We start from the raw sequence: 21,519 nt of genomic DNA on the forward strand, positions 1-21,519 counted from the left end.
AAAAAAGGACTTTGGGTTGTTTGGTCATTTTCCCATATTTGGCCAATTTTCACCTATGCTGCCAGATCGGACGGCTTTATCCACTACGGTGTCACAGTGTCCGCGCAATTTCCAGTGTCTACAACATTTTCCGTGCCAGTGACAACGGCAATGTTCAATTCATTGTCATGGACATTATCTTTATCATGGTCCATGTTTCACGCACGGAATTGGGGGGGGGGGGGGTAAGGGGGGGGGAATGTGCAATTAAAGAATGAAATCACATCTTCTAGATGTACATGTTTCATTCTACCTGTCAGCATGTGTCTTTTTTTTTCTGGTGAGTGAGAAAACAGTGAGGTATATTTCATATCACTCTACTTTGAGGAGGAAAGTCATCGTGGATCAGTGTGTCATGAATGTATTATCTTTAAGGATCAATGCAATGTTTCACATGAGTACGCAGACCAATTGCGACATACATATTATTTTCCACATTTGATGTATACAAAGCCTTTTCCAGCCGGCCTTCGTGACAGCCTTAGTGACAGTTCTCCAACTGTCCCTTTCAGAGACCAACTTCTGACAGCTACATTCCTCTATGCCGGTGAGGGCGAATTGGCGCCTGAGTTGATCTTTATAGCGCTTACGGGGAGAGGGAGGGAGGCAACTCTTTTAAGCCATCCTCCTTTATTAAGCTCGCCAACTATGATTGCTTTTGAATTTCCCTGTACAGATTTCACATAAAAACCAAATAACGCCTAGACTCATTTCTACATTTCAGTCTTTCATTCCCTAATACAAACCACCGGCGCTACACAGAGTAGTTATGGAGTAACAACTGGTATCTGTGCCACACTATTAGCGATACCCAGGGCATCACTGCCCGCTATAAAGCACAAAGAAATTCGTTTCAACTCATTTTTAAAACCTAGAATTATTTATTTTAAAAAATGTGTATTTTATTGTTTTTAAAAAAGGAAACGATTCATTTTGAATTGAATGGTAAAATCAATAATAAACACTACAAATTGTCGTCTGAAAATCGTTAGTCATTCAATGAAGAAAATACAAATATAAACAAATGACTCTTTGACCATGAACTTGCCCAGAAACAGAAAAGGCTTAACTATTTAATTTCAACCCTAAACTAAAAGAAGGTATGTATAATAGACACATATCTCTCTCTCTCTTTCTGTCTATCTCTCTATTTCTCTCCCTCTTTCTCTCTCTCTCTCTCTCTTTCTCTCTCTATTTCTCACTCTCTCCTCTCTCTGTCGAGCTTCTACTGAATAAAAAAATTCTTTAAAAATTTATACAACGGCTGTGCTGTTAACACATAGCTGTTGTAGAACAAGGTCCTTCAGTCGAGGTTTGTTAACCTTCCCTGTAAATGTCTGGGGAAATCGCTCAAAAAGAAAAATGTCTGCCAGCTCCGGTTTAAATTTCTCCGACGTGGTTGAGGTCATGAAAGAAGATGTGTAAAAGTCCATCAGAGATTCTTTGGTGACAGCAGAACCTGGTTTGGGCACCACGCACGCGTAAAAACCGTCGTCCTTGCCCTTGACCGACATGACCAGAACCACGACGTCTGCCACGTCGGGACACTTTGATAAAACCTTCTCAGGCCAACTCGTGTATACAAGGAGAGGTCCCTGAGATATGAGGTCGCCAGCGCGGCCGAAACAGAACAGGTTTCCAGACTCGTCTAGCATGCCACGGTCGCCTGTAATGAAGTACCCGTCAGGGGTGAAGATAGAGCTGCTTGCAACTGCTGGGAGGTAGTTGGTCAGGATGAACGGTGCTGCAAATAAAGAAAAAAAAATATAACAAAGCAAAGCAAAAAGAAAGCTTTCGTTTCAGTATTTAGTGAAATAGTCAGGACGTCCATTTCGTCATTTATAATTCATAATTTTAATATGTTAATATCATACACCATGAAAAGAAGGAAAGGGGACGGCCCAGAAATGCCTGGCGCAGGGATTCAAATAATGACTAAATGACGGGGAAGACGTGAAGGTAGGTTCAAAGATCTGTATAGAGTATGGTCACCTACAAATTAATTTAAATCTTATTATTTACTTTCAAATATATTTTTTGAGTGAGGTCAAAATTAAAAAACGTTGACTTTCAATTTGCAGAAAAAATAAAAATAAAATGATTAGTACTTTTTGGATAGCGTATCTATTATGATCCTATTGCATCGGACTTTGATACAATCTCTTACTCTCTCATTTTTTTTTTTATTTTTAAACAAAAAAAAAAACAATTAGTTTTAAATACCTACACTTAAGTAAAATAAGCCCTTGCTCGTTGGCGGCTACCGGGTTATTGCTGTCGTCCACTATGGTCAACGAGATGTCTTTACCAGGTTTACCAACAAAGTTGTCTTTCATTTGGTCAGCGGAGGTGACAACTCCGACGCTGACCATAGCACACTCCGTTGATGAGTATGTTACCACCAAGGCATCTGTAAGTAATCCTACTGCAGGTGAGAGATTCTGGGGAGTTGGATTAATGGTACAATATTAGAAAACATGATCAATGGAGATTGTTTAAGTTAGTAATTTATAGTTGAAAATCGCGATGTTTATTTTTTCATTGCTTATATTAACGCACTCTGTCTGTCAGTCTGTCTGTCTGGTATAAAACTTTGTTCACGTAATTTCTCCCACACCCAATCTCGGTTCAAGCTGAAATTGTGCACAATTATTTCTTTTACCTGACAACACAAGATTCAATTAATTTATTAAAATATTAAATGAAAATGAAAAGGGCCTACATGCGGAAATACTCGAAGACCTAATCTTTTCAAGTCGTCTAACCAAATTTAAATAAATATGTCTGTATTAGAATTAGAATTAGAAAAAACATAACGGTTAAACTAGAGTCTTTCGAACTTGCCCAACGAGCTAATAATTGATTTCCCAATAATATATATTAACTGTCAAATCTCTAAGAAAATCGTTAGAGCCGTTTTTAAGAACCGTGTCTACCTACCCAAACAGGTTTTGTATTTATTTATTTTTTCAGAAAGCAAGGTCAATCTCACATGTAGGTCCTAGTCCCAGATAGCAAGGTCAATCTCACATGTAGGTCCTAGTCCCAGATAGCAAGGTCAATCACACATGTAGGTCCTAGTCCCAGATAGCAAGGTCAATCTCACATGTAGGTCCTAGTCCCAGATAGCAAGGTCAATCTCACATGTAGGTCCTAGTCCCAGATAGCAAGGTCAATCTCACATGTAGGTCCTAGTCCCAGATAGCATGGTCAATCTCACATGTAGGTCCTAGTCCCAGATAGCAAGGTCAATCTCACATGTAGGTCCTAGTCCCAGATAGCAAGGTCAATCTCACATGTAGTTCCCAGTCCCAGATAGCAAGGTCAATCTCACATGTAGGTCCTAGTCCCAGATAGCAAGGTCAATCTCACATATAGGTCCTAGTCCCAGATAGCAAGGTCAATCTCACATGTAGGTCCTAGTCCCAGATAGCAAGGTCAATCTCACATGTAGGTCCTAGTCCCAGATAGCAAGCGTATAGTAAAAAAAGACTTTCTAGGTACATCCTTGCCAGTGGACAAAGTATGATTGACACTTGGCAAAAACATGCGATAGACTATTCACACTTACCCTTGTAATCGGCTGACCACCGGTCACTATGAAAGGAATCTTGTAGGAGGGCTTTGATGTTGTGTAGGTGTGGATAAGGTCCAGTATAGCAATGGGTAGCATGGCGGCGCCGGTACACTGCTCTCTGCTGATCACGTCCCATATGTCTGTACTGGTCTCTGCAAAGTCGTCCGTTAATTTGTCCTAGTGACAAGAACAGAGCAATAAAAGAGGATAGAGACACCTAATGAAATATATGATAGATATAATTATATAATTAATGAGTCACCTTACAGCTATTTCTCTCAATAATGTAGAAGTTATTCCCTTTTATATATCAAACAAAATAAATTAATTTGGAATAACTAATTAACTAATCGGTTAATTTTTATATTGATTCATCATTCGTGTATTGTCTTCGCCAGTGAATAATTGTGCAAAGTTTTAATTTGATTCAAGAATGGGTGTGGGAGAAATAACGTGTTCAAAATTTTAGCAGACTGACAGAGTTGATATAAGCTTCGTAAATAAGGACTCAGGGACAATTAGATCATTGTTAAGGTCAAAGTTATTACCTCTCACCCCCTCTCACCCCCCAGTACAGACACACATCCAGGTACTCTTTAAAACATATAGAAAACCACTTAGAGAGATTTTTGCATAATTTCATAATTTCGACGACCTGTTTCTCAATATGAAGAAAACTTGAATCCTAAGTCTAGGTGTACTAACATAAGGCACGTGCTCAGTTCATGTTAAAGCAGAAATGAATCAGTACATGTTTATTTACATGGAAGCATACATTTTACTATTCCAGATTTTCCACAGGTAGTCTATAGATTTTCATTCTTGGGAAACATGTAAACAGCAAGCTTTTTTTTTTATACAACATTAAATAAGTTTTGATGTTTTCTAAATGTCATGATAATTCTTGATAGAACAATTTAGCACTACAGAATCAATATTTGAAACTGTTTGTAACTTTCATTTAGTTGGAGATTTGTAAACTCAATTGAGCGTCCTTGACATTGTTTAGTTGATCCTGAACATCTCCAAGTCTTAATAGTGTTACTCTTTAGTTCGGTAACATAAAAACACAAACAGAAATAGCGAGAAAAAAAATCATTTTTCTAATATTTCAAATCGTTGAGGAAAAAAAAATGTGTACTACGTCATAAAATTTTATGTGAAAAACAAATTACCTGAAGAACTCTATGAGAACAAAAAACTATATAGTCGAACGGGAATCCTCCCATCCAGCCAAACGGTCGGTCAGAGAAATATTTTACGTTGCCTCCTTGGAATGACCTGCCAGCTTGCAGTATCTGCTCGTGCGTCCTGGGCACCAGCTTGGAGAACCCGGACGTTCCTGAAGTGGTGAACAAAACAGCCAAGTCACTTGGCGACGTCTCTGCGCCAGAAAAGATCTCCTCCTGTCCCAGACCTTGAAGCAGTGGAGTCAGATCTCCCTCCACACGGGAACAGAGCAGCAGTTTCGTCAGAGAGGGTGCCTGTTGCACGAAGACCTCAGTGTACTCTGCACAGTTCTGACCAATGAGAGGCTCAAACAACTTGAACATCGCATTATTGTTTTTATTGTAGAGAATAACTCCTTTACAGTTAGAGTAGTTGGCGGTCAGGAAGAAATCAGAGCCGTCAACTTCAAAAACCTAGATAGCAAATGTAAAATATAACTTATAAATTAATATAAAATGTTATATCTGTTACAGTTATTATATCATCATTGTTAACATGAACTTACTACAAATAATATTAACATCATTTTAAAAGCTACACTTGCAACTTTAACTCTTTGCACTACAACTTGCAACCTTTAACTTTGTGATACTACAATAGGTCTGTGTTTCTGTACAATTTTTATAAACCAATAACATCTACTAAATATGAAGACTTCATTAGATACGCCACACACTGCACACGGTGTTATGATTGAATAGTATTATGAAAGATAAACTAATAGTTGCGGAATAGAAGAGTAGTTAAAAAAACACAAGGCTCAATAATTTGTATCTAGACAATACATTCATAGTTTAAACTAGAGAGATAGAAGTTTGTGGTCTATAGGGCAGATGATGTAAAGGTCATCTGTTTCTGAGGCCTACGGTTAAAGAGACTCTCATGTGGCCAGCACAACAACCAATCACTTTTACTTTTCCCCAACTAAGTTCAGGTTGAGTTGTTGAGTGGACTCAGAGGCGCCCAAAGATCCCAAAATTAAAAATCCCATTCTTCACCAGGAGGCGCAATGGCTGAGCGGTAAAGCGATTGGCTTCCGAACCGAGAGTTTTGGGGTTCAAATCCTGGTGAAACTATAAGTTTATTACACCAATTTACACTAAACCCACAACAGAAGTTGTATAGCTCAATAGAATATGGAAAGACAAAGTCATAACCCTCGACACTAAAATAAGACTGATGCGCTGATTGTTAAAAATCACATTCTTGTATGCATGCGATTCTCTTTTGTTCAAGCTCTTTTTCTTGCTGATCCCCGGGGATGTAGCCCAGCCTGCCCTACCTTAAATCCTGCCCAGCGTTCCAACAGAGAACAGTACCAGGGAAAAGAAGAAGAGGCAGAAAGAAAAATAGATGAAAAGACAACATCAAGGAGTGGAGAAGCCTGCCTGTGGAAGGCAAAAGACACAGAAGAACAGAGGAAGGCGGTCGACAGATCATGTGTGATGCCCCAACGATTTAACAGGCTAAGGAATAGTGAATGTGAAGGTGGATGTTATCTAAATACATATCTTGATATGCACAACATAACAAAATAGCGTTTTACTATAGGGCCTATACATATACAATGCAAAAATGTCATCAATAATGTTTATATGCTTTGGTCATTTTAAACAAAATGTCACTCAGATATCAATATACTTTAACAGTGCCAATAAAGTGACATTCCTACCTGAGCGTTGACCATGACACACCCTGCCATGATAATCCCCATGTCTGTCACAAGTCTTTCTGGTGAGTTCGGGAGCCCGTTGGCTATAACGTCCCCTTTTGTAAAGCCGTACCGTCGTAAGCGGCATGCAAACCTGCCGGCCTGCTCATACACAGCACGTGGAGTGTACTCGCTAGTGACGCCATGCTTGTTGACGAAAGTAAAGACCACCACTTCCGGTTTCGTGTCTGCCCATTGCCGCATGGACGCCACTACGGTATCCATTTCGAGATGCTGTCTCAGCCTGGGGACTTGAACCCGAGCCTATCAGTCATACGTGGTGATATCTGGAGAGAGGAATATCCAAGAGAGTGAGTATTTCTTAGATACAACTAGAACGGGGATGAAAGTGAAGATGACGAAAGGATTTATGAGCCACTTGGATTCTATTCACATCTTGGACATACACCTCGTTAGGCGCATATGTAATAGATAAGATAATATTAAGATAAGATACGTCCAGTGGTACTTGGCGCCCAGTATTCTCTTAACGTCCTCGGCTTTTGAAGTGCCGCAGAGAATTAGCATTGTCACAGAGGACATAATCCAAAGTCTTTCTTGCACGTTAAATCTCCAATTAATCCTATTGGATATACATACTGGAAAAACTATAAATAGCTAGCTTTTTGGTGAATCCGGCGTAATAATTTTCAAAATTGTTGATAAGCAATGTTGTTGGTTTTTTTTTTTTAAAGGAGTTTGGTAATTCATGTGCCCCATTTACCACTACTGAATCAAATAGTCTGAGCTCATCCGTTTGCAGTACAAAATAATGTCAATATAAAGGAAGCATTACACTTTTATTCTATAACAAAGACGAAAAATTACAACTTTATTAATTAAAATAATAAAAAAAAATTATAAAATATAAGAGAAAGAACCTCATAATTACTGTCATATCTCCCAATACCACATGATTTATTTTACTTTTTCTTAAAAAAAAATTACTTAGCTAATTGGTAATTTTTTTATTATTATTCTATTTTCTTGGTCAATGAATATTTGTGCAAAGTTTCAACTTAATCCGAGCTAGGGAAATGAGAGAAATAACGTGTACAATATTTGTACCAGACAGACAGACAGACAGATTGAGTTGATATCAGCCTTGGAAAAAAAAGCACCATAAGAACCTAAATGTGCATTGTAAATTTAAATTTTAATGAACTGGTGCATTCAATAACAAAATTACACATCTAATTTTAGATTCATTTTTTCCCTACAAAACATAATAAAATGTAAACTGTAGATTAGTGTAGATCTTACCTCAAGTTAAAATACAGCGAAAAGCGTCGTATAAAAATGTCACCTCCCTTTGTATCTAGACTTATAGCCTTTCAGAGACTTATAACCCTTCTAGTTCTTAGCATGCATTGAAAATATATTTTAAGCGGTAAGCTCAATTGATAAAATTGGTTTCATACATTTCTCGGATAGTCTGCACTAGATGAGACTAGATCCATATCTAAACGCCTTTCATAACTTTCTAAACACTCATAATCGCCTAGTGTCTAACTTGTGAGATAAATAAAATACGAAAATTTTACCTATTCTTTTTAACTAAAGCCTTGGAGTAGAACAATTAAGCTATTTGCAAGATCGAAAGCGCAGTTTCATATCAAATACTTGGTTCTGACTACTCACTGGTAATCGCTCATTCTGCACTCATTCTCCCACTTGTAGTGGACGATAAAATACGAAAATCTAAATTCTATTTTAACTAAAGTTTAGGACAACTAAGCCATTAGCAAGATCGAGCCCGCGGCTGCTACATTTACCAAAAATGATTTTTTATATACAATTTCTACCAGCTTTGTATTTGACAGCCGACATTGTAATGTCTAAAGTACAAACAATAACTCTTTCCGTGTAAGTACTTATGATCACTTTTTTTTTTTGGTGCGTAACTTTCGTTGCATTTTGTTATTTATGTATATATGTGCCTCTATTCTTCACATGTCTAGGTCTAATGGGTTTTTACATCTGGATGTGTAGAACAATTTTAAAACGACAAGATGTAGAACAATAAGTAGTCCTCAATTCTAAAGCAAACATTCAAAGCCCTAAAACGTTGTAACAGTCAATATGAGGGCATATGAAAAGTGTAAATGTGTGTACGTGTCAATTGTTTTTTTGAGGGGGGTGGGTATAATACGGTTTGCCAGGATGGGCTATTCTAAACAAGGTGCTACTCTAGATCTAGAATTCTAGATTTATGACTTATAAAATAAAACAAAATATATTCAAAGAGTGCACTAAACTGCGAATATAGATATTATTATACTACTGGCAGTCCCACTGGCAGCTCCCCACTGAATATACAAGGGTCAAAAAGTATATTGTAAAAGGAAGGGGCGTTTCATTACGACTAGTGTGTGTGTGTGTGTGTCTGGGGCTTAATAAGAAATGTTTATGTACACTCCATTCAAGAGGTTTCCGGGACGTTCGATTGAAGAGGCAGAAATAAAAGGACTTATAGAATGTAAGGGTTAGACAATTTTGTCAGCAATGGGGTAGTGTTGTAATGTTGTCCGTTTTATTGTTGGATTTAAAAGTGCTCAAGGCGAGGTACACCTATACCAACTATTTCAACAATAGCGTAGTATCAGGTATAGTTATGGGCTCTCAGAGTCCGAGGCCAGTCGTTTCATTAGTGAAGATACAAAAGGTTACTCTAAATAAGATTCTCTAGATATAGGTCTTTGACTGACAAAATAAATATGTAAAGAGTGGACTAGAATGAATTGCGAATGTGTTAATTCTTTCAAACTTTTCCTCGGTAAGGGATGTTTCATTTGGAAAAATTTATATATATATATATATATATATATATATATATATATATATATATATATATATATATATGAGAGGCATTATAGTGCAGGGATTTGGAAGGTTACAACTTATCGGCCGAAGAAGTGTTTGTGCATAATCTATCATAGTGGATTGCGGGCCCTTCGTTTGAAGGGTGAAAGAAAAAAATACTGTATAATAAAAAAAGCATGATTATTTTTCTTAAAAGTAGTTTATGCGAAGTGTAATTGTGTCAATTAGTTTGGATCAGTCGTGTGATTAAATCTGTAATAGATCAAGACCTGCATAAATAAATATGTGCCATTAATAATATTTTTACCAATTGTTTTTGTTTACCGCTATCTCATGCTTTTAGCTTTTTCAATACGCCATGATTCTATCAATTGTCGGGACCTGTTGGGAAAATTGGATATCTGGTGAATTTTTATCGTAATTGGTTTTTAAAAGCATTTACAAAAATTTTTTTTAAAAAAATGGAGGAACGAATGGAAAAAATTATATACTAAGGGAAGTAATTTAGGCAAGTACAATTTCTTTCCTTTGTTCGAGATACCAAACAAAATAATTATTTACGTATAGTTAATTAACTTTTTTTTATCCTTGTGTTGTTAAGTAACAAAAAATATAATTGTGCAATATTTCAGCTTGATCCGAGAATGTTTGGGTCGAAAAAACAACAACTTGTACAACCTTTATACCAGACAGACAGACAGACAGAGTAGTTGATATAAGCTTTGTAAATAAAGAATTGTAATTTGAGATATACAGAAATGTGTTTGCTTGGGGCAAGCGTTATAATGCGTGCCATTTTATTGAGGGATTTAAAATTGTTCCAGGTAAAAAAAAAACAACATATATACCAACTAAATATACTGTAGCATTGCTCGGGTATCAACTAGTTCAATATAAGGTTATACTGGCCAAATATGCATGTCGCAACTGCGTGGTCTCGTGAAAAAAACGCACTCGTCATAAATCTTCGTAATTAAAGACACTGACTTACATTGTTATTCATGTTATCTAATTAAGCATTGTAAAAAATAGTTAATTGTCGGTACATGGGGCAGACAATATAACTGTATTTTGCTTCTATGGCCCACGGTGTAATGTGACCATCTCAGTGACCAACCTCATTCGTTTTCCGAATAGACCCATTTTGAGTTTTCCCAGAGATTTGAACTCTTGACCTCTCGATTAGAAAGCAAAGCAATTTTCCAGTCACCACGCCCACAAAAACTATTGAACGTATTGATAAATCTTTATTATCTGAGTAACCATATTATGAAACAAACATCCCATGTTATAAAACAAATATCCATGTTATGAATCAGAGATCCCGTGTTATGAAACAAAGATCCCATGTAATGAAACAAAGATCCCATGTTATAAAAACAAGTCTCTAGATGTTTTGACCTACAATGCATACACATAAACAACCCATTTTGTCTACCAATTCTACATTCTGTTGTGTTCCTAGCGTTTCACTATAGCCTGCTTCAGCAACTCACATTAGAGCGGAATCTCAACAGCCAAGGAGACTCCGGAGATAACTAGGGCGCTGAGATCTGAGCGTACAACACAGCAGGACGTCGATAAGAAAGATATCTTATAACGTTACAGAATCAAAGCAACAATCTTGGGAGTGGGGGGGGGGGGAGAGGGTGTACATCCATGGTAACATAATAAATAGGTTATCTTTATGTTTTGTTATGTTTTGTAAACCAGAACTAGTGTTTTGTAAACCAGAACTAGTGTTTTGTAAACAAGAACTAGTGTTTTGCATTTTAAACGTCCAGTTTTGTTTTTTTTTTGTTTGTTTTGTTTTCCACTGGGTCACGTGATATAATGCATTCATCTTATTAATCTGAATCGAAGACAATAACTTACATTATTATCCATGTTATCAATGTATCCATTGTTTTTCTGCATACAGTGCTAATCATGAAACAAAGCGTAGTAAGCTCATTATTTCACTGTTATAGAATCTGTTATCAATCCATGGACATCTTACAGACACTTCAGATTGGAAATTATGACCTTTGAGTTTGTTTTGGACCCCTTCGTCGACAGCCTCTTTACCGCTCTTACCAACTATATACAAGCTGAAATAGCCGGTGTTGACCAAGTTATTTCTTTAAGAGAAAACAACTAATTATTTTCCAAATTATTGTATTTAATAAAATTTTAGTATAAATATGCATATTTTATCTGAGAATAGTTTTGAGATGCATTTATTAGAGACTATAGAGAGTCGGTCATAAAAAAAAAAGATGTAAAATCCTATTTCTTTTCACTAGGCCCTTTTTTAGCGGCCCCCGAATGGGGAAAAGACGCTATTAGTTTTGTGCGAAATGTCTGTCCGTCTGTCCGTCCGTCCTGTTTAGATTTCGTAAACTAGAAGAGATATTGAAAATCCGACTTCACAATATTTTAGACCATTCAAAGTTCTGATGCAAAGGCTACGTTTTTTTTTCCTGAAAGCGAAAATTCTAATTTTTAAAATCAATTATGCAAGCAGTTTTTTTATAAGAAAAAGCTAATTAGTATGCATTATATGTTAGACCTAATTTAAGACGAATAGTAATCTTATAAACATCATTTCTGTGCACATTTTTTCTAATATCGGAAATTTTTTTTTTTTGAGGCTTCGAATACGAGATTGAGCCTTTTCAAAACAATTAACTTATTTAGTTCGAACCGAGGGTCCCGGGTTCGAATCCTGGTGAAGACTGGGATTTTCAACTTCTGAGTCTACCCAGCTCTGATGGGTACCTGACATTAGTTGGGGAAAAGCAAAGGCGGTTGGTCGTTGTGCTGGCTACATGACACCCTCGTTAACCGTAGGCCACAAAAACAGATGAACTTTACATCATCTGCCCTATAGACCACAAACTAGTTAGGCCAGGTTCACATCTAACTTTACATTCACTTTCACGTATCCTTTGATCTGCGGGACGGTTGGGGCACTACACAAGATCTGTTAACCTTCTTTCTCCATTCTTATCTCTCATTTGTCTTTGATATAATTTCATTCGGATGTTCTTTCTGAAAATATTGAAGCCTACCTGGGTGGACCACTGGTCGTGCGGTTTGCGCGCTGGACTGTCGTTTGGATTTATCGACGATCGGAGGTTCAAACCCTGCCTGCTCCCATCCCCCGTCGTCCTGTGGGAGGTTTGGACTAGGAAGTAAAGTATCTTCAACTCTGAAGGATTATCGGAATTATGTAAAACATTTTACTTCGGGGGCCGATTTTGAGTTTGTGTTTCCACACAAACTGTCTTTTGTAACCTTGTTTAAATTAAGTTATTGTATTGCTAAAACGAGTCGATCTGTATCTTCTCTTCAAAACATCAACTGTTTCCATCTTTTCAATTGTACACAATATCTCTCCTCTTTTTTTAAATGTTCAAATACTTATACCGTCTTATTGTGTCTAATTGAAAGGTAGGTAGGTAGATCCAGAAAGATTGATTAGCGAAGGATAGAACGAGCCATTAGCATACAAAAAAAATGGAAGAATCTGGGCCAAAGAATTTTTCATTTTGTAAATAAACCTCTGTCCCTTGACAAACTTTTCAGTCTATTTATATGATAGTGGTAAAATGAATACATTTCAGTACATTAGCTACTTTGGGCAATGGTCAATTTCTAAGATACACCGTAGATCTAGATGTACCAGTTTGTTAAAAGAAATTAAAAACCGTTTTAGGCATTTATAATGTGATCAGTAGGCCTAATATGGTCGTAATGCTAGAGATGTCCAAATTTCTGATTAAACTAATTTATTAAATTAAGCCAAGATACTTAACAGGGATAGATACAATGCTGGCGACCAACCCAGACCCCGCTCCTTAGTAGGGAGTGGGCGCCTTAAAGAGAATCTTTAGTAATCATCAGACCATAGTACCTATATTTGTGACCCTAATGTGACACACGACAAGGGCCCCACGCACTACAAAGGCGGCCATCAACCTCTAGTGCTGGGTTTACCTATGGACAACATAAGCTATAGATTAGGGCCCCCACTTGCTGGGGGGAGGAGCAAAGATTATTTTTGAAGAAAAAGCAAAGGAATAAATTGCCTTATGCTGATTTCAAGGGGGCCCAATCTCCAAATCCGTCCCTGAATAGATAAAGTTTGATCTCTTGATAACAAAAACAAAATGGACCTCATTCACCAATCGTAAATAAACACATTTAGCTACTTCATAATATTGATAAAACAATGAAAAATACGTATCACGTGACACCCTTTATGGATTACATAATTTTATAGAAGATATATAGAATCACGTGACTAAATGTTGTTTGATTACAATTGAATGAGGTCCATTAGCTTATTGTATAGATATGGTTAATTTTCCATTTTTAAAAGAGTCATTTTTAAATTATAGATAAGCTGTAATGTGTCTACGTTGTCTGATCACATTTAAAGAAGATATACTTACACGTCGAAGATGACAGAAAGGAAGAAACAATGAGAACTCCCTTTGTTTGTGAAAATAGTGAAATCCGAGTTAATAGAAAACAATCAACTTTACACATTCAGGTTTTGGAACAAGTGATTCTCACTAATTGTGCAGTGTTTACTTAGTCCAAGAAATGGTACATTAACTCAGCCTTCATGTGCTGACGTATGTGTGTGATGTTATGTGGGCGGCTTATATTTCTAAGATCTATAAACCTTTTTTTGTTTATTTGTTGTTATGAGCTGTCTTATAGAGGAAGAAAGCACTGCTATCTCTTCCGACAGAGTCCAACTAAACCACTAATGTGTAGCTATATGAGACCCGGTAGGGAGCTTGGTGCATTGTTAGAAGGGTCGAGATAGATCTTCTTGGTTTGATTAAACTTCAACACCTCCCCATCCGCTCCTTTACCTTTCTACCCCCCATCCCTCTTCTTTCCGCTTTTCTTTACACTTACTATAGCAAGCAAACACACTGACACAGAACACTCACACACACACACACTGACAATGCTTCCCCTGCACAATTTTTTTTTTTTGCTTCTTCTCATAAGCTTTGTGACCTGGAAACATCTGTTTTTAAAAAACTACGGGCATTGAACGCGGGTCGTGTGTTATCTGTTGGTCATGACAAAAGAAACTTTAAAGAAAAAAATTGCAATAGATCTATCTGGTTGCTGACTGGTTTAAATGTACGCTATTTGTTAGCGTGTAGTTCTATTCTTCTTTCATCGTTAATAAGTCAGATGAACAACACATTGGAGCCAAAGTAAAGCAACGTGTCACCAGTACAGATATGTGAAATGATGTCTACAGGGCCGGTCTAACGCATAGATAAACCAGGCAGTCGCCTTCAAATTGTGGTGGGCCTTGCACAGAACTAAAAAAAAAATTAGAAAAAAACATTGCGAAACTTGGTTGAGATCTCAAACACAGTAGAGCACTATGACTCGATGCTTAGTCTACTAGTCTTTATTATAACTCTATGCTTAATCTACTAGTCTAACTCTGTTTTTATTATAACTCTATGCTTAGTCTACTAGTCTAACTCTGTCTTTATTATAACTCTATGCTTAATCTACTAGTCTAACTCTGTCTTTACTACGGAAATTGTGATATACGAATTACAATACCTCTATTCAAGTCACTCCTTCCTGGAGGGTGGGTGGACAGCTAATCTCAAAAAAATGGCACTTACGGTTTTCCTAGAATTTAACAGTTGAGGTATATTGCTGAGGAAAGAATTACTAGCTCGATGGCCATATGGAGAAAAATCCAGTTTGACCGCTATTTTTTTTTTTGTCAAAGTAAAAATAAATAAATGTTAATTTGGCAAGAGACTAAATCTAGGTCAAGATTCTACATCAGTTTTGAAAGTACTATCGCTTTCTTGAAAGGTGCATCGCGTTCGGGAATTTCCGAATGTAAGGCATTATTGATTCAAGAGTTTAATAAATTTATGTTCAGGAAAATTTGGCGCCATGTCTTCTAAAATCTAGATCTAAATGCTTATCATTGGAATATTAAAATGTGTACTTGATCTATAAAGACGCTTGACCAGGATTCTTTCTCGGGGAGAAGGGGGCGGGATAAAAAAGTGGATGACTTGAAAAAATTCTAAACTTCCCAAACTGTTGGTAGAATAAGCTGCCCTTGTATTGCTTTGATAAGGAGAATGTACTATAAGAGGAATAGCCGGTGTCCGTAAAAGGTAACAAGGGAAAAAAGCAATGTAGATTAGGAAATCAATATTGTCGTAAGTCCTTAAATATTTCATGTGGATATGCTAAAAAGATTTTATAAGTCAATGAAGAAAGGTGTAAAGAAGACTCATTGGTCATCAAATACAACGGTGGAGCAATTATTACTAGAACAGACATGATGGGTTCGTACTCAACATATTAATCTGCTTAAATAAAGTCTAAATGAAGTCTTCAAACTTTGGATTTTTTTGAAAGTCAATGTCTTTAGTTACTACGGAAGCCTACAGTTCTGCGACACATTCAGAGTCAAAACGTGAATGATTTTAAGTTCAAGTTTTGTATTGCAGGACATTTGACAGTTGTCCAAAGTCCATCCCAGGTCTTGTGGCATTTTACGTCTTCAGACACAGTCTTTTCCATTTGCAACTTCTTGTGTGACTAAAGAGGCAAATCCTTGATACACAGGTATTAGTTGGAAAATGTGTCCAGGAATGTGTCCAGGAATGTCATCTAGTTGTCATCCAACTGCGTGATTGAGGCTAGTATTCCAATTACTTACAGGCCATCCATCATTGGATTTGAACTCATGCTGTCCAGGATATTTTCCTTTGCTCTTTATTTAAATTGATTGAAAATATCCCATGAAACATTTTTGGGGTACCCCCAGCCAAGGAGGACCGTAAGCTATATCTTATCTTGCCTATAGGTACACCCAGCACTGTTCGGGTGGAAGGTGAGCAACTGTGTGATGTTGACATTCCTGTGTCTAAGACAGGAAACAGTGGACAGCTAAATAATCATGAACTTGGAACAATTTATGAATTACCTGTGTTGACCAGTGGCCCTAACTCTTCAGTGCTCATAAGTCTGAGGGCTACCTACTTTGTGATGAACATTTAAAACTGACCTCGTTCGGTCTACTTGTATATGCTCCTAGATTTACGACTGTGAATTATGAATTCATGGCGTGGGCATATACCAATGAACAATCTATACGATCATGAACAATCCACACATTTCTCGATAGTGTTGACCACTTGACCGTGTTGTACAATCTGGCCGCCTTGCATTCTTGGTGACTCTTTAACGTGCTTATCCTATGTGGTATTATAATTAAAATAGAAACTAAATAGAAATTTAAAAAAAAAACAACGAATCAGGAAAGAATGATTAACCTTTACCCTTTGCTTGAATGTTCAATTCAGTGTCACGTGCAATGGTTCCAGCGTGAGTATATGTTGGTATACACTGTAACTCTCGATGTATTGTTCATCAATGATAACACTCGATGTATTGTTCACCAATGATAACACTCGATGTATTGTTCACCAATGATAACACTCGATGTATTGTTCATCAATGATAACACTCGATGTATTGTTCATCAATGATAACACTCGATGTATTGTTCACCAATGATAACACTCGATGTATTGTTCACCAATGATAACACTCGATGTATTGTTCACCAATGATAACACTCGATGTATTGTTCATCAATGATAACACTCGATGTTTTGTTCATCAATGATAACACTCGATGTATTGTTCACCAATGATAACACTCGATGTATTGTTCATCAATGATAAAACTCGATGTATTGTTCACCAATGATAACACTCGATGTATTGTTCATCAATGATAACACTCGATGTATTGTTCATCAATGATAACACTCGATGTATTGTTCATCAATGATAACACTCGATGTATTGTTCACCAATGATAACACTCGATGTATTGTTCATCAATGATAACACTCGATGTATTGTTCATCAATGATAACACTCGATGTATTGTTCATCAATGATAACACTCGATGTATTGTTCACCAATGATAACACTCGATGTATTGTTCATCAATGATAACACTCGATGTATTGTTCATCAATGATAACACTCGATGTATTGTTCATCAATGATAACACTTGATGTATTGTTCATCAATGATAACACTCGATGTATTGTTCATCAATGATAACACTCGATGTATTGTTCATCAATGATAACACTCGATGTATTGTTCATCAATGATAACACTCGATGTATTGTTCACCAATGATAACACTCGATGTATTGTTCATCAATGATAACACTCGATGTATTGTTCACCAATGATAACACTCGATGTATTGTTCATCAATGATAACACTCGATGTATTGTTCATCAATGATAACACTCGATGTATTGTTCATCAATGATAACACTCGATGTATTGTTCACCAATGATAACACTCGATGTATTGTTCATCAATGATAACACTCGATGTATTGTTCATCAATGATAACACTCGATGTATTGTTCACCAATGATAACACTCGATGTATTGTTCATCAATGATAACACTCGATGTATTGTTCATCAATGATAACACTCGATGTATTGTTCACCAATGATAACACTCGATGTATTGTTCATCAATGATAACACTCGATGTATTGTTCATCAATGATATCACTAGATGTATATATATATTGGCTTCTCTAAAGATTGTAAACATAGAAATGGAAATAATTATATTAAGGTTGTCATAACTTTTTATGGTTATAAGTTATTGTTTTTTTTTAATCAATTTAAGAACAGGGTTAATGTCATAATTTTTTTCCCTTACTTTGACAATTTTTGATTGTCTTTCTTGAGACCTGGAACATTACTTCCTCCTCGTCAAGGTGGCAATCATGTCTGGTAGAGTCAGAATTTGGAGAGTCTTTGCTTGCGACAATATCTCTGTGACTAACTTTTAGTCACAGGGGTTTATTAGAGTCGTACTGATAATACTCCCTCTGCTGGATCATTTTGAGAGACAATCCAACTGAAACTTATTAATTTGACGTATGTAATGTAAAGTGGTAATATCTTAGTTGCATTAAACATAAATAGAAGTGAAGCTAGGAATAAGATATAAGAACATAATTACAGAATCAATAAAATTTGGCATAATACTGGAATGATTGTCAATAGGTTAACAAACATTGGCAGTACAGAGCGGGAGACACTGCATTCAGATCCACCTCCTCAAGGGGGACAAGAGTGACGATCTCCTTAAATACATTTTGGGTATTTTTTCTGAGCCTCAATGTGAGAACATACTATCTTCCTCGAATATTCATAACGACTCTAGTGGCACTGTATGGTGTTTACATTTATTGTCTAACTTAAGCTTATAACTCTTTAATAAAAAAAATTAACGAAAAAAAAAAAATATATTTTAAGAATTGTACATAAAGACAAAGACATTGCAAACGTGTACGTTTTATTCTCGAGTGCCGCCGCTGGTGTGTGCTGTCTTCCCCTCGCTAGGTTCCAATCTAACATTTCAATCTTGTTTCTGTTTTCCTTTTTTTTTATGTATCGATAAATCTAAAGTCCAATTTCGGAATATTCTAGAAACATTAGTCTCTTCGCAAACTGAATAAATGATGTATCGATCCCTTTCTAAAGCATTGAACTTGTAATCTGGCATCGATTTGATTAGACTGCGATTGATTACAATTATAGACATTTCATGATTTGGTTATTCTATGCATTCTTATCCCCCTTTAAACCAATTTCTCCCATTGTCTCCCTTTATACAGTTTGTCCACGCTGCTTGTCTCGTCGTCTCGTGTAGTCTGTATATTAGTTAGTATAATATTCTAAGCTTACACGATAGACTGTTTATCTAGATAAGATAAGATTAATGGTTTCAATTTATTGTATAAAGAAGACAGAACATAAAACAATCTCTGGAATGTTGAAAGTTAAAACAAAATAGAAATAATAAATTTAGCATAATAATTGTATAGATAGTATCGCACGGTAATCCAATCCACGAAACGACACATCCTCATTCTTATAATGTACCAACCATTGCGCTGGCTTAAGGTACCATGTCCCACGAACAATACAACAAAAATCGTCCTACTATCTGTTTAAGTAAAATCGGATTGGATGCAAGAGGATCGGATCATATCAGATCCGATTGTAGAAGGATTGAATTAGAAGCAAATCGAATTGGATTAGAATAGTTTAGATTGGATCAAATTTAGTTGGATCAGATCTTCATGGAAAAAAAAAATAATGGGAAATTAGAACAGACATTCGCAAAAGTATAATGATAATAATATACCCCATTGTTTTATCAACCGAGGGGATAATAACAACCGACCTCACAGATACCTTCAAGGCCCTTGGCTTTTCTGGGAACATTCTCGTTGCCTGTCAGAGGGCGGTACTACTGCAGACCTGCCACATCACCAGAAAATTCCTCGTTGGAAACTGATAAAGGTACTACGATGAATTTTGTTTCCCTTTAACGAAACTCGATCCTGGCTGCGCCAGAGAATGAATACTCGTTCTTTTCTAACATAATAATAATAATAATAGTAATAATACTTCTGCATCTTTTATCAAGAATATTATTTCAAGTCTTTTTATTAGTGTAAAGCGCTTGATATATGTTGTGTTGACACCCCCTGATATCTTTTGGTTGGCTGTTCACCTGAAACTGACGTCAGCTATTTGTGTTTGTCTTTTGCCCAACCATTTCCACCTACTCAATATAACAAAAGTTTGTAGTTCAAGGCTTCCCGGAAAGCAAAAATTAAAAACAACATACCACGTTCAGGGCTATTAGGTTGGAAATTTAGTTTGGCTGTTTAGCATTTCCCCCCTCTCCCCATATAATAAAATCCAACACACACACACACGTCTCTTTAAAAAAAAAGAATGGCAGGAGATAAAAGGTATTTTTTCCTATCCCTGGTAAACCTTAGTGACTTTGTACAAATCTTTATGTATTAGTTCCGCTTTGAGAAACTCTTTAAACAGGGGCGTGACCCATTCGTCATGCCATATTTGAAAACAAAGTCAGAGTCTAGCATGACTCAGTCAATACGGACACTCCATTTTATGATGATAACCCACAATCAACTTTAGTTATAAGATTTACAGAATAATTGACTCATAAGTAGATAATTTTATAATAGCGACAGTAGTACATTTGACATCCCGGGCTAAACCAATTATCCTACTTTTGTTTTAGAAAATAATACGTTAAAATAGTCAAAGTAAATCCAAATGATATTGTCCCATATAGACATAAGGAGGTGTTACAAATCCTGTTTGCTGTGGGATATAAGTGTACTTGATCAAAAACATATATAATTTATTACGAAACCAGAAATATTAAATATATTATTACCAATTAAGTGGCTAAAGGACGTCCTCGTATAGCATGGCGCCGCTCCTAAATAGAGAACCTCGGAGAAATGAACACCATCTGGGAAGAGGCTACAAACATTGCTGGACACTGATTTCCATGCAGACATCTTGCCACTCGATGATGTAAATCTAAGTACGTAATTTAGCGCAAGATTGAGAAGGGTCTTCAGTGAACTCATTTGTTGAATTACCTGCATGTTGAAACACACGCAACTTGAAGTGTACTGTCTATAACTAGAAAACTAATTTATTTTGTGGTTTCGGAACTAGAATATTCAAAAGTATAACGGGGAAGGATTGAGTCAGGGAGCCCTTGATTCAAGTTAAGGACGGCTGCCTGGTCGTGCGGTTTGCGCGCTGGACTGTCGTTCAGATTTATCGATGGTCCAGGGTTCAAACCCTGCCCGCTCCCATCCCCCGTCGTACTGCGGGAGGTTTGGACTAGGAAGTAATTATCTTCAACTCTGAAGGAACATCCGAAGCATGTAAAACATTTAAAAACATTTTACAAACATTTTAAAGTAGTGTTTCTCAAACTTTCACGACCCTTAGCCAAGGACCAGCTGTAGACTTCCTAGACCTGGGTCTTAGTTGGAGGACCATTTTGAGCTGCATTAATGCATTCATCTGACGTCTAGAGCGCACTATTTATGCTAATAAAAAAAGACTAATTAGAGCACTCGTAAGGCCTGTATGAGGTGTTATGGTCGTAATATCATCTTCGTGTTAAACCAGACGTCGTAATTTTTTTTTTTTAATGACGAAAAAGTTG

The 21,519-nt window shown here is 36.6% G+C and overlaps 1 protein-coding gene across 11 annotated transcripts; it reads right to left on the bottom strand.

The window, feature by feature from the left end:
* Window positions 1–900: 900 nt before the first annotated feature.
* Window positions 901–15,056, bottom strand: LOC106050635 (salicylyl-CoA synthase / salicylate adenylyltransferase-like). Of its 11 annotated transcripts, XM_056037138.1 has the most exons (7): window positions 13,820–14,258; window positions 11,256–11,470; window positions 6,519–6,844; window positions 4,792–5,259; window positions 3,611–3,793; window positions 2,267–2,480; window positions 901–1,783 (listed from the first exon to the last, which is right to left on the bottom strand). In XM_056037138.1, exons 3-7 carry the CDS (start codon window positions 6,780–6,782, stop codon window positions 1,293–1,295), a joined length of 1,620 nt encoding a protein of 539 aa, XP_055893113.1. In that variant the 5' UTR covers window positions 6,783–6,844; window positions 11,256–11,470; window positions 13,820–14,258; the 3' UTR covers window positions 901–1,292. The 11 variants fall into 11 exon arrangements, with proteins under 11 accessions (XP_055893113.1, XP_055893120.1, XP_055893112.1 ...); XM_056037145.1 differs by lacking the exons at window positions 11,256–11,470; window positions 13,820–14,258 and adding an exon at window positions 15,038–15,056; XM_056037137.1 differs by lacking the exon at window positions 11,256–11,470 and having other exon boundaries at window positions 13,820–14,257.
* Between the last annotated feature and the right edge of the window lie 6,463 nt (window positions 15,057–21,519).

The sequence above is a fragment of the Biomphalaria glabrata genome, chromosome 8 (assembly GCF_947242115.1).
Source record: "Biomphalaria glabrata chromosome 8, xgBioGlab47.1, whole genome shotgun sequence".
NCBI classification, from domain to species: domain Eukaryota; kingdom Metazoa; phylum Mollusca; class Gastropoda; family Planorbidae; genus Biomphalaria; species Biomphalaria glabrata.